Source organism: Belonocnema kinseyi, chromosome 4 (assembly GCF_010883055.1).
Source record: "Belonocnema kinseyi isolate 2016_QV_RU_SX_M_011 chromosome 4, B_treatae_v1, whole genome shotgun sequence".
In the NCBI taxonomy this organism is placed as follows: Eukaryota; Metazoa; Arthropoda; class Insecta; order Hymenoptera; family Cynipidae; genus Belonocnema; species Belonocnema kinseyi.
This window is the reverse complement of record NC_046660.1, coordinates 99,494,621-99,508,956: the sequence shown is the minus strand read 5'-3', so window position 1 is coordinate 99,508,956 and position 14,336 is coordinate 99,494,621. Positions and strand designations below refer to the sequence as shown.

The 14,336-nt window shown below is 34.4% G+C and overlaps 2 protein-coding genes across 2 annotated transcripts in view; one reads left to right on the top strand and one right to left on the bottom strand.

The window, feature by feature from the left end:
• Nucleotides 1–14,336, bottom strand: part of LOC117171777 (RING finger protein 17) — a 585,549-nt gene that overhangs the window by 437,965 nt on the left and 133,248 nt on the right. The window lies entirely within an intron of this gene.
• Nucleotides 4,570–14,336, top strand: part of LOC117171778 — a 138,980-nt gene continuing 129,213 nt past the window's right edge. The window contains exon 1 of the mRNA XM_033359387.1: nucleotides 4,570–4,677. Coding sequence (XP_033215278.1) covers nucleotides 4,635–4,677 — 43 coding nt within the window. The 5' untranslated portion in view covers nucleotides 4,570–4,634. The remainder of the gene's footprint in view (nucleotides 4,678–14,336) is intronic.

The following is a 14,336-nucleotide window of genomic DNA, read 5'->3' as shown; positions in this document are numbered from 1 at the left end:
ACTATTTTAATCGTGTATAAAAGAAAGAGCCTCATTTGAAAAATGTACTCAGCGCTTCCATAAAATTCAAATAATTTGTGCATAATGGGGACCTAATGTCCGTCGACTATTCTTCCCGGAACGGAAAGATGAATCTCTTTTATCAGAAAAGTGAAAAACGGAAACACCGACTCCTCTTTTCAGCAGAAATTCCTCTAGACGTCTTTCTTTATTATCCTCACCCAGGATCGAGGAGCGAAAGGCGACAGCTCCTTCGACACTTTCTAGGTTTGACTCCCAATGGAAATGACAATTTCCAAGCTGGTACACATTCATCCACTCTCGACCGATTACTGCTTTAAAGATCGTCGAATGGATCGTTAGTGGATTTGCGTAAGCTAACGTTTATTTCAATAGTGTATAAGAAGAGTACCATCGAGACTATTTCATAAAGCCGTCTCGTCGTGGTAAGGTTAACAATTAATTCTCATCAAACGCCTGGGTGAATGTCGAAGGGAGGACACTTACCTACTTTCTTTGAGATTTGTATTTTAAAGAATGGTCGATCCGATAGTTGTGAATTATTCAGTTCGAAGTCACAGACAAGAAATGGGAAGTCTCTCGGTTCAAATCAGTAATTTGAAGCGAAAAACAATTTCCGCTAAATCTGATAATGTCCGTCTTGCCAACTGATGTGAACCTGATGAACATTTCTCAACGTTCTTTCAATAACAATCCTTTATTACGGTTTCTTCGTAAGTCGTGAGTTTATAAAAATTATTATGATATTTCCCAATTCCATCGTAGTTAATAAGTATTGTCATTATTATCAAATAAACACTGTTTCAACATAACATGATGATGTTTCTTCACTTCATTTCTCTTCTTTTGTAGCTAAAATGCTCAACAGATATTTCAAATACGCAATATTTCGCATTCGGTGATCGATTACTGATGTTTTTAACAGACCTCTGGTAACGTAAAAGGAAAGTAAGAGTCGTTCAAAGCTAGAATCGAAAATAAATTTGGCACCTCAAGAAACATATTGAGACCCATTACGATGGAAATTTTTAGCCTGTAAAATACCCAAACACTGACAAATACTGGTTCCACATAATTTTTTGTCATACTGACTTTCTTCTCATTTAGTATGTCAATAAATAAAAACATGGAATTTATGTTTTTCCCTAAAGTGCAAGACCGTTATGAATGGCCCGAAGTAACTTCATGTTGCGTGCGACATATGCATCATTGAGACCAACATCCATCGCGTAATTGGAACAATAGTTGGCTATACCTAAATATTGGTTGCCTCATTTAAATATATTCTTATATTGACAAATTCGCACAAATATAACAATAATCAATAAACTTTTGATTTCTATTTGAATTTTGCAATTGAAGATATATGAGATTTTTATTCCAACTTGAACATTATTTCCGGATATTAAAAAATAGGTGGCCAATAACTGACATCGTGAATAAACCGAAAATACAATTATTATCATCACATTATCTGAGAACCAAGTGACTAATATCTTTGCAAAAAATCATTTAAGATTGTTTACATTTTTTATAGACTATTTAAATATTTTGTTGTCGCTTTGAATATGCTGGGGCATTCCATTTAAAAAGGAAAAAATGGGTAATCGATTTCCTTTCATTTATTTATATTGCATGGTGTTTGGGGTAATAAATAATGTGGTTGAAGGGTTTTGCGCAATTTTCAGTGATTTGACAGGCATTTGTAATTGAAAATGGGGATTTTGAACATTGGATCATATTTTAAACATTTTTATCTCTGCTATTATTGATTTTTATATTGTTTATTTCATAATCCATTTTTATTGTTTTTTGACGTTAGGAATACCGCGACATTAATAATAAAATAAATATCATGTTTGAAGTGTCCTGAAGTTAATCATGAAGTACCAAAATGTGTTTTATGTAACAAGAGTACAGTTTTCCCGCTTTCTGGACGTGGGTTGGAGCAACAAGGAAGATCGTTATGGGTGGTTGAGTACTTTACCGGCCTAGGCGTAAGGAGAAGGTGCACTTTGACGACGGCGTTTGGCATGTGCATTCATTACTTCACTGTACTCGCACTGTTCTGAACACTATTTGTTCCTTTACATTTAAAGTAGCCTTAAACATGAAATCGGTTAAAAAATCGTTTCTATACAGCTAAAACAATTGGTGGTGTTTAATTTTTAAAACTCCTCTTCTTAGATTCTGTCATAAAGTTGCGCTTCAGGAGAAAGGGCTATTTCTTTTCCACTTTCTCATAAAATTTTTTGGCTATGTATTTATCATGCATTTATTCAGTATTATTATGGAATAAATGTGCTCTTTGAAATATTATTTATAAAAAATTATTTTGTGTAATTCACACCAGAAAATATTTCTTTTGTATGAAATTTTTGGATTTAAATGACAGCGAAGATGAGATAAATCGAGTTCCCTATAATAAAGTTCAAGAGGATCTAAAAATTCGGAATACACGCTAATTTTCAAAAGTAGTTTACTTTTAAGCATACAAGAAATATCAAAGTTATAAGTGTAAATTTAAATATTTATTCATAAAAGAATTTCGGTTTACATGGAGTTTCTGAGAAGTCGGACCATTTTCAGCAGTTTGAGTGCAAGTTAGTGCGGCTTGTTGGCTATATTCAATTGCCACCTTGAGGAATCAAAGTTACAGAATATTTTAAATTTAAAAGGAGGTTTCGATTCAGTAAGAGGAAGTCACGCGGCATTGCCAAGATCAGAAACAATGAACTTCCGTCGGAGACCTTTGCTCGTATAAAACGACCTGTAGCTTGGGGGGTTTCATGAATAACATATACTCTCACTTACGTTTATGTCGAAATGTTACGCCAAAGATTTTCAAGCTAAAGAACAATGCTGCTTGATATCGTTCGTCACCTGGATGTGTACTCACATTTTCTTGAAGGCGAGTGTAGCAACTTTGGAAGTCACATAACGGCCATTTCAGAACAGACAAAAGTTTCAAGATATGCGAATACGTAAAAATGAAAAGCTATTGTTTGCAAAGTTGAAGTTGCATGTTTTGGGAAATTTTTCTTAGCAAAAATCATAGGAAAATTGATGCTTTTCACAAGATCGTGTAAAGTATTCCATTACCCAACTGGGATAGATTGTATCGTTTGAATAAAGTGAAAAATAATATTTTCTAAGGAAAAGAAACATTGTATTATGAAGATATTTTTAACAGCAAAAAACGTGACTTCAAGATGACCTAAACATAATATTCAAGTTAACATCCAAACTTTTATAAGAATCTAAATTTCGGTTAATAAAACTTAATTTTTGTCGCATATCAATTGGAAATTTTTTAGTTCTTCTTGAAGTGATGTTTTCTCTGTGATCAAAGTTACGGATATTTAATCAGAATTGATTCGATTATGTGTACAATTTCATTCAAATCAAAATTGATTTGAAGACAGCGAGATACCAACGTTCCTCCTGTTCTTGCTGTGTACCGTAATTAGTATTACGCCTATATTTGACGTTTTCCGACACTCCAGCAAGTTTACGAGATAATAAAACATCAAATAATGCGAGGAAGGTAGCTTCATGATGAAAATTCAGTCCAAAATGGGAAAGCAGAAGCTATGAGCTACATTTATCTTACAAGACGTGAAAGAGATGTAGGTTACTTGAGATCTGCGAATATAGGGTTCCCAACTACACCACAATAACATAAAATTTACTAAGATTAGGGAAGATTGTATGCACCAATAAGGAATATGTATTAATAAAGAATATGTAAAAATTACTTTTACTTCTCCTTTCAGATATTTAAATAACAGAATTAGAGTCTCATAACATTTTTAATACAGAATTTAATGACTAAACAAATATACAACTGTATTTGTTGCGACATCGGCACATCGTGATACCACTGAACTTTGATCTTGATCTTATTTCATAGAAATGTCTTGACTTTCGCGAGTTTCATACTGAAAATTTAACAATGTTATTGTACAATTTACCTTGTTGAACTCTTTTAAGATCTTATAATTATTCTACAAATCCATAGTCCAAGTTAACTTTTTTTTAAATTATAATGCACGTTGTCTGCTGGCTCATTTTTATCTTGCTCAACGCTGAAAATTGCCAGACTCTTTCCTTAACAACTACCCATTTTAAAAGTTTCCTTGAGACGAAGATGTTATCAAATCTCTGGATCATATCTAGCTCCAAGCTAGAAATGTCGATAAACTGTTCTAAGGTATCGCAATTTCATTGTGACAAGTTCCAGTGCTTAGTTTCCGACAACATTTTCACTCTTTACTCAATTGGAGGAAGTAGCGCAAAACTGTGTTTACCGCTCCCGGCATTGTTTCATAGTGAGCTAGGTATTGTATTCTGTTAAGTTCTTACCGTCTAGCGATGATCGCTAGGTTTGTAAAATGTGTCTAGATACTCACGATTCGCGCGGTCCGTCCTTTCTTTCTTCCCCCACGTGAGAGATACGGGACGATGCAGAAGCGTACACCAACGCTTTGCCGTTCTGCTCCAGGTATCAAGTCTACTAACGTCTCCCTTCGAAAACAGCCAGTTTCCGCGTGGACACCACCTGGCCAAGTTCGTAACTGGTTCTTATAAAGTACGTTTATCTTGCATACAACATGTGGATCTCGTGCCTCGCGATTGTTCTTTTCGTTGCGTTAGGTGAGTAAGTATTCCAATTATGACATATCCTTAATTGGTATACCTTAGAGGTTACATGTTTAATGTCCTCATAATAATTATCGCCCATTCATATTTTCTCAAATATAAAAAACGAAAAGATCAATTAAATTTTAAGTGATTTATTCTCTGGATACTCTCTATGGTGATAATATGTGAGTGATAATGTTTGAAAAGTGAGTGAAAGTTTTGAAAAGACTTAAACAAATTGGAAACATTCCTAGAGCATCAGCTAAAGCAAACTACGAAACGGAAGAATAGTAGTAGGAATCAGAACCTCCAACTGCAAGCTTATCGACATTCTCGTCGTCTCGGATAGCTAATCCAATCCATTTGACCATAGTTGACTCTCGACCACGAGGAGATAACACCAGGGGAAATCAAGCGTCCTCCGATTTTATTTGCATAAAATGATAGGACTAGCACATCACGTGCGGCTATGTCAGGTCCTTGGTGTCTCTTGCTTTTTCGCACCTGGTTATTTCCCAAATCAAAACTTATTATGACACCAGTTGCATCGGAACTCCGTCGGAAGAATGCTCAAAACGAATTTTAGCCAAGAGACTATTCTAAATATGTTCCAAATGAAGATATTTAACGAGGATGGAAGGAAATTTAATGATGAATAGAGTGATTTTTTAAATAGGAAGAATACCCAGCTGCAACGTTCGAGTTATAATAGAAATACTCATGGTTTCTTTTCTTTATGGAAATGTTGTTTAATTTATGACGGAGAAATGTACAAGGTCGGAAACGCCTCTTTCTGGCACGGAATCCGCCGACACGTGATCAACAACGTTAGAAACGTGATGCTATAAACGAGACATAAAGCACGATTCCTTAACTCTTGGTTCAGTATAGAAGCTGATGTAGACTTTCCTTCGAAAGCTCTTTCCATCGTTTACCCTCACTGAGAGTGCCTCGTGAAACGTTGACGTGACGCATCTTCGTTGCTTCCGAATCCTTTCTTTTAGTGGAAATTCGCTCGAAAAAAACTACCTGTTTTGATCGAATAAAATATATAACTTTTATAGTATACCAACTTTCAAATCCGATTTAAAATCGCCATTCTCAAAAATAATTCATTTCCCTTTGAAGCATTTATACAAAAGCACATCTTTAATGAACAACTCCTTACGAAAAATATCAACCAGGGAAGTTTAAAATCCGATGCGCTCGGGTTAGCCTTTTCATTAACGAACTCAATAAAAGATTTACAGATAAGAATTTCACAACGAGGCTATTATAGCAGTTAAATGCTTAATTGCGAGTTCTTTTTCTAACGGGTTTCTCAATCCTCGAAACTTTAATTAATGACAACCCCTTCAGTAAGAGAATTTGCCTCACTTTTCCAATATATTTTTTTCTCACATCTTGAGAACGTCACGTTACGCCCAGGGACCTTATAAAGCTCGAAGTAAAAAGAGTACATAAAAAAATGCTTTCCATATGTATCCACGTAACATGCCTACAACGTGAAGCTCTTGAAAACTCTTTTCATTGCAAACTTTGGTACAGCTTCACTGTGCGTTCGTGCGAATTTATGCAAGGAATCCCTTTTGCGAATCCCCCTTGCAATGGCTCGCGCATATTTTTATCAAAACAAACAAAAACAAAAAAAAACAGTGACCGGCGAGCTGTGGCGCTAATACGGTTTTTCCTCTGTGGACACTGTGGTGGTGTTGCAAACAGGTAGGCGAATGCTATCTACGATTGATGCACACCACAAAGGTCCGTTCACACGGAGATTGTTCGTCGCATTCTAACCACGTCCAACACCTGTACCCCAACCTCCAACACCCCCGCCCCTATTCTATCTCTTCAACACCGGCCCAGGACAACTCACGCAATTCTCAATGCATACGGCAGCATCGGTGCAGAGCAATGGTATATCAACCAGTATACTACCTACCTGATCACCATAAAAATTTATAGACTCTCGTTGCTGACCGTAAATTGTATTATCGAAGCGCATATTCCATCGCGACCACATCCCCTCAGCCATCCAAACCCTCTTTTCAACCGCCACCCCCGGCTGCCCTGGAACGGTAGGGTTTTAAAATCAACCCCAACTCTGATCACAGCGATAACCTCGATAGAATGAGAACAACAAGAGGAAAGCCGAGAGGGATTGAATATTTTCTAAAAGTAAATCGTTTCTTTAGAGTAAATGTGGCCGGTGTTATCATGCTTTTGTAACAAAAAAAAAGTATTGAATTCGCAGCTCGGGGGAATATTGTATACCATCCACCAGACGGAATAATCAATTAATGATCAACTAATGATCACTCTGTAATGGTTCGGTGTGTTGATCTACTAACAGAAAAAAGAAAGATAAAAGTTTTACATCGATTCCAGGTGAAAGATTCGCTTCAACAAAAATCAAACTTGCCAGCTGAACTCTAATCAAATCAAAGATACTCTTTCGCCTAACCTATTTGTCGCCATTTAACTCAATTAAATTGGAGCAAAATGGCGTTTCTTAGCTGTTCTAGTTCGTTTACAATAGTTTAATCTATTTCAGAGTAGATTTATAAGCAATAAAAATGTTTTATTTGTGTTTTATGTCACCGATTCTATGTTGTACCCAAATTTGCACACTTCAGTATGTTGAGAGAATAGATCGGACGTTATGCGTCAGAACTATTTTCTTAGATTCAGAAAATAGTTATTTTCAATTTTATATTTAAAAATATTTGAATGATTTAAAGCGACTTCTAAAGATTTTAAGAGATTTCTAAATATTTTAAAAGATTTCAGATTTGGAACAGGAAGTTTTGTAAAAGAATTTTAAGTCTTAATTCAAACATGGATATATTTGATACCCTTCATCTTACGCAGAATTTAAAGGGGAATCCTATGTAAAAGCGTCAAATTTAGGGTATTTTTGGCGATTTGTTTAAAGATGAAAATAATAACCAATCTTTCCAAAACGTGTGTGGTTTAGTAAGGTACACCTTAAGTATAAAACAAATTTACTTCAGCCTGATACATCAATATTATTTTGATTTCTAAGGGCAGATGTCCGACATGTCCAAATTCGATAGGCCAGATTGCCCGATTTCTAGATTCTCACACATAAGTCTGAAATAAACAAAGCAAAAAGATTTTTAAAGTTTAGATCCTTAGTAAGTCGATGAACCATAAGGATTTCGAAAAACATTAAAATATCACAAAATGGCGGCCATTTGATAAAAATCCGATTTTTATCCAAAAATTTGCTTGAATTTGATTTTTTTTAAAATTGCTAAAACAATTTTTTTAAAATTTGGAGTGGTTCAGCGAAAAATGAAACATTTCAGCAATCTGAATACGCAAGTTTAAGTCAATCGGTTATACACTTTTTGAGCTATGTATGCGCTGGGCAATTTTGAAAAATGTGAAACTGATAAAAAAATTTAAAGATTCATTTAGTGACAATTGTCTTACGGGTTCCAATGTTACTCGGCCATTCCGGGAGCTTAAATTAAGCCCACTCCTTCTTCTTGGAGCTGTTTTATTTCCAAAATTATATATTTTCACTATTGCTGATTGACTGCGATTTTTTTACTTGCGCGTAGCTAGACTTTGCGTTGGTTGGATCATGGCTCGACCGACACACAGTGGAAAAAAATTACTTTTTTGGTTCAAAATAACGTATAGCCCGCAAATATTAACCGATTTGAACAAAACATTCTTAAAGAAGCTGATGAGATTTCTAAGAGAGTTGTCGAGCATGATTTGTGAATTAGGTTTTAAATTTTTTATAAATAAACAAATATGAAGAAAAAATGGCTATTTTTTCTATTTGATGTTCCCGGTGCTCCTCAATAACACGAAAATGGTTAAAATTGCCTAAGTTGCATACAGTAACATTAGTTAAAGATGTTCCAATATTATACAAAATAAACAAACAAAAATTTTGTGAACAAATTATTTGTTGAAAGTTTTTTTCCACGATACGATTTTCTATAATTATAAGTTTTCTCAAGTTATGTTGCAAGAAATTTGAATGGAAACAATATTATATTCAATAAATTTTCTCTTAAGATTATAATTGTTTATATTATAAACAAATTTAATGAAAAAATGCAGTAATCAGTCAATTGATGATTCTAATATAACTTAAAGTAACGCGCTTGGTTGAAAGTCAACTGCTTTATATACCTAAAATGTACTTTATAGGTTAATTTAAGACAGAAAGATTATTGACTTTTCGTCAACGCGTGCGTCTGAAATGAAACTTATAGGTTAATTTAAGTCAGTTGATTGTTGAAATACGAGGTACAGAACGTAAATGTACAATCCTTTTTTGTATATTTTTTATCACATATGAACGAATATTCTATTCATAATCAAACTCCGTTATAGATCTGAGTACACTGTTAGAAAAATCTGTACGAGGTTTAATATACATGTGTGTGAAGCAAATATGTACCACCGCTACTGAAATGTAACATACATTGGTGTAGTGAATTTAACATACATGTGTGTTAAATTTAATATACAGGTCAGTATAGCAATGTGCGTGAAAACTCAACGTGCTTTAATTACTTTAAATCTTGTCAAATATTCTTAATTAAATTAATAATCCTGAATTTGTCGACTGAATTATTATTTATCATGAAAGTGCAATGCACGGGTAAAACTTTTTCCTAATTTCGCTCTAAATAGTCAAAATTTAAGGCGAAGACAGTTAATTGTAGGTTAGGTCTGTTATTTATTTGCTTAATTGAACTTTTTGACTGGAAATCCAATTTTATTTCTGGTTAACAGGAAGCAGCTATCATGTTTTATTATTTACAATCGAAAATGACTGCTAAACTTATTTTGAATTTGTGAAAAATGGAATTATCTGATTTTTGTTGTAAGTGATTAACATGAACGTATATCAAATTTATTACAGTCGCCCTTAATGGCGATTTCATATGCTTGATATATTAATTTTAATAGACATTGATACATTAAATTTAATATTATTTTTAACGGTGTACATTCAAAATAGGAAACCTTGACGAAACGACTATACCATGAGCTCAGTGTTGATCGATAGGATTCAGCCAGCGCTATCGAACACCATATTGGCTACTCTCCGCTGCACTCTTGGCTCCTCTTCTGAAATCGCCGAAATCCGTCCATGTGTTTGCGCATCGCCAGATGGCATTTCACGCAAACCTTTCCGCCAGCACAAATTGAATTTCAGAGCACGCGAATGAAAATCATCCCAAACTCAACATACCTGTCAGTTAATTATCATATTACTCGTATATCAGATAGGAAACACTGCACTTAAGTTCCATCTCTGGCTTAAATTAAGTGAATTACTTAATTTAATGCAAAAATGAAATTCATCTATATTTAAAATTCATCATCTTGTATTACTGTGAACTCAACAATTCAGAATCGACAACTCTCCTAGAAATCTTAGCAGTTTTTCGTGCGGCAGTGCGCTGTTTCTGGGATAAGGAGCTCAGCTACAGCGCTGGGATATTCATTGTACATTTTTGGGATGCCAAGCTATCGTTTAAGAAAAAAAAAACATAAATCGATTTTTTCGACCCGCTGCACGGGATTCCTTCCTTAAAATGTTTCCAAAATTACTTATAGAGAATTTCAAGTCCGATCTTTTTCTTCAGTTCCAAAAATTTGAAGTTTTTTTTTAGTTTTTGAAATAATTGGCCAAAAAGTAGGTTTTTCGGGAAAAAAATTTCAGTCTTTTTGCACTACAACTCACGTAAACTTATCAATGTGCCTTGCAATTCTCTACAAGTATCATTTCGAAGGTAAAAATGATAATTCTTTATTGAGGTTTGCTGTATGCAGTTAACCGGTGTAGGAGTTTTTTAATTTAAATTCTTATTTTCTGTAGAATTGTGTATGAATTCGAAGCAACTAATTTATCACTGATTGATCTAAGTTTTAGCAACTAAGATTACGATAAGAAAGCAAAGTATGAAATGAAAAGAAAAAAAGGTAAGGAGGAATAACGCAGCAAGAAAATGGTAAAACAAGATACTAGGACTGGAAATAACGTGTCGCATGTTGCTATGCAGAAGTGCGGTCCTTCCTCGCAGTTTCATGCGGTATGTGTCGAAGATGTGAACAGAGATAGTTATCGTGGGGGAGATACAAAACGTGTGAAAGGATAATAATATACCTCGTGATCTCACCGTGAAACTCCATATCTACAATATTTTGCATTAGTGCATCTGAAATACGACATCTGTATTTACAAACCAAATATTGGAAACCTATGTTGACAAAAAATAATCAATGACAAATTTGTTTTCAACTACAATGCGAAAAATTAATTAATTAGATAGTAGAATTAAAGAATACCACCTCAAATTGAAAAGTATATTAGCGTCTATCATCTATACTATTTTTCTAATCCCGTGTGGAAAAAATGAGCCCGCGTGGATTGTCCTGAAGTTTTTTGGGGGGCATGAGGGCAATCCAGACAAGGCCCCTCATAACAACGAAATGCTAATCCATAAGGTTCGAACCTGGGCTTCCCTCATGGTACCTATCATTAAGCCCTTATGGCTGCTTTGCCAGTGCTGGCACTCGTACTGGCATATCTCTGGGATGATACGCTATTCTGTGCTGGGCTGTCAGTGCTGGCCTAGCATTCACTATCGGTACTGACACAGTACTGCCCCAAAAGGAAATTCTCAATAGGCGCAGTTCTGCACCAGTACTAACTAGTAAAGTACTGTTATACTCTAACGATATGACACAGAACATATTGGTTATGAGAACATATGATTCCGAGTATTTTGATTTTGAATCTTATAATAGTCCTGTTTAGAGTGAACGCATAGATTATATTTTTCACATTATATTACAAATTAAATTTCTAACGCTATGGAGTATCGAACCTACATCTATACCTAAATCTATCGCCTAGGAGTCGAGAGTCTTAACCAATGCGCTAAACCTACGAGTTAAAATTCGATAAAAAAAACAATCTCATAAGCTACAGCTCAAAAAAGTTAAAGCATCAAATTTTAGGCTTTCTTTTTGTAATTATTTATTAGTATACGGCGTTATGTTAATGTAAAATATACGAACTGTTAAAAGGAATACCAATAAAATAATTTCTAAATAAATAATTTAAATCCATTACCAATTTTCTTCCTGTAGTATTTCCCTTTTTCTATTGTAGACTACTTTACAACTTGTTACAATGACAGGAAATGTCATTTTTTATCAACATTTAAAATTTTCAACGACGGAACTCAGAAATTTGACCTGAACTTTGAAAATTTCTTATTAACAACATTTTTTGAGCTTTCGTATTAAGTTTGGCTTTTAGGTGTTTTAGATCATTTAACAACGTTTACGATTTACATAAAATGTCTTCTAGTTTTTAGAAATTTTAGAACGCATGAAAAATATTTTTAAACCTATTTTTTTAATGTCCAAATTTTATACTTCTAAAAACAATGTATCTATTCTCTTTTTTTAAGGGATTTAGAAATATATTTAAATATTTATATGCAAAACTCCGTTTTATTTGGCAAGTAAAGAAAAAAATATTATAATAACTTTCTATTAGTAGGATATTCTAATTGATTATTTAAGTGTTTACTCTAATATTTCCATCCCTTTCTAAATGAGCGCGCACAATATCAGTATCGCTCCCAGGTCGTACAGGGTCCGCCGTGTGCCATTGTTCAGCCTATCTTAGGCCTGTGATTAGCCATCATACAGTACATATGTACTGTGCCAGAGTCATGCCAATACTGGTCCAACGCCAAATCAGCATTTAAATTTACATTTTATTATTATTGGAAAAAAAATTTATTTATATTGATCAGCATACAAATTTGTTACCTAATTTAGTCACTGATATTCTAGGCAAATTTGGTATTTAATTCCAACTTTCAGAAAAAAATAATAGACATAGCTTTGACTAGCTTTCCTAGTAGGCGGACTACTTTAATGTTGGCATAAGAAAAAATTTCCGATCATGGTTGCCATCATGGAGCCCTCATGGTTACCCTCATAGATTCAGAGATTCGTGGACTTTTAGACTTCAAATTTCAAAAAAGTGTCATCCAATTTTGGACAGAAATTTATTTTTTGAAAGTCTAAACTGATAAAACCTTGAAATTTGTAGTCTTAAAAAAATATTCAGCCTTTGGACTTAAAAATTTTAAATGTTGATCGGTGAGGGCAACCGAGCTGGGCCCTCCGCTGGGGCCCTCGTAGATTTTCCCCGCGTGGATCAACCGCGCGGGCCCCTGCCGGAGGCCATCATTAAAAAATTTAAAGAGGACTAAACGGGGCTTTTTCCATGCGGTATACATGAATATGTTACCAGATAAAATCTCGAAATATTACATTCTTATAATCTTTAGACGTTAAATTGTAACATCTCGGATCTTAATATATCTAGACATCTGTTTAATTCTTTATTGCATTCTTTAGTTTTTTTTCTTTCATCACACGTCACGGCCACTTGTTCAAGGACAGAAACATAGGACAGGTGTACACTCGAATTTATAAAGTGCTCATCTTTTGAGTCATAAAAATTTGACTTAAAAGATAAATTTATCTCTTTGAAACATGTAAACTTCTCTGCAAAACATAAATTTAAGTCTGGCTCCATCTCAAAACTGAGACATGCTCAAATCGAACTTTTCGACTTCAACATGTCTTGATTGGGGCCATTCAAAGCCGAACTCAAGTCGAAGCACTTTCAACCGGGTATAAATCATTTTTCTCAGTGTACCTAATTGTTGGGTCTGATTCTTCATTTGAAAAAAGGATTTTATGAATTCTATTGAAAAATGAAATTCGCTCTATTAAACATAAATAGTTTCTTGTTTCTATTAGATAGCTAGTTCCTGAATACAAATTAAATATCAAACCTCATAAATCATTTCATATTAAGTTACTTGACGTTCTGGACGCGCTATATTGATACTGAATAATAATTTTCGCATTAGTTAGATTAAGTTGCAAATCATGTAATTAAATTTTGCCGTAAATCTCCTCGAGCAAATATATGAAATAAAAGTTAGATCTAGATGCTTGCTCTTAATTACATTGCAGTGAACTGTTCCTAGTCAATCAGGAAATGTTATTTCCGCAATAATAGTAATTACTTGATGACACAAGTCATAGTTAACGAACCGACAAGCAGACTTTCGAATAAGTTTCGCTACTTTAATTTTTAATCAGCGGTCGCTTAGTGGGTTGACCTTAATTTACGTATTACTTTGCGGTTGCTGCAAGTCAGGCAGAACAAATTAAATGCGCGAGAGTAAAGCAAGGAAGAACTTGTCAACTTATCATACATAAATCAGTAACAAAAATTACGACTGGCTGACATACATAAATCAGTAACAAAAATTATGATTGGCTGACTCAAAACCGAGTCGAGACATAAGCCTTTGTCTTACTTTTTTGGTCACGAGGGGAAGACGGCGTTTAATTGTCTCAACACGAGCGAAGAACCTCACGAAGTCGTTATGTAAGGTTCCCCACTTGGGTCTATTTGTAGCCAACGTCTTTGTTTCAGGCGTCATTCACTCTACTGACATTCTTTCTATTAACTATTTGCCGCCATACTTTCCTGTCCTGGCATACTTCTCTAGCTTCTTTTATGTTCATGCATTTTTTCATGCAGGCTCTCGTGTTTCTGTGACTTC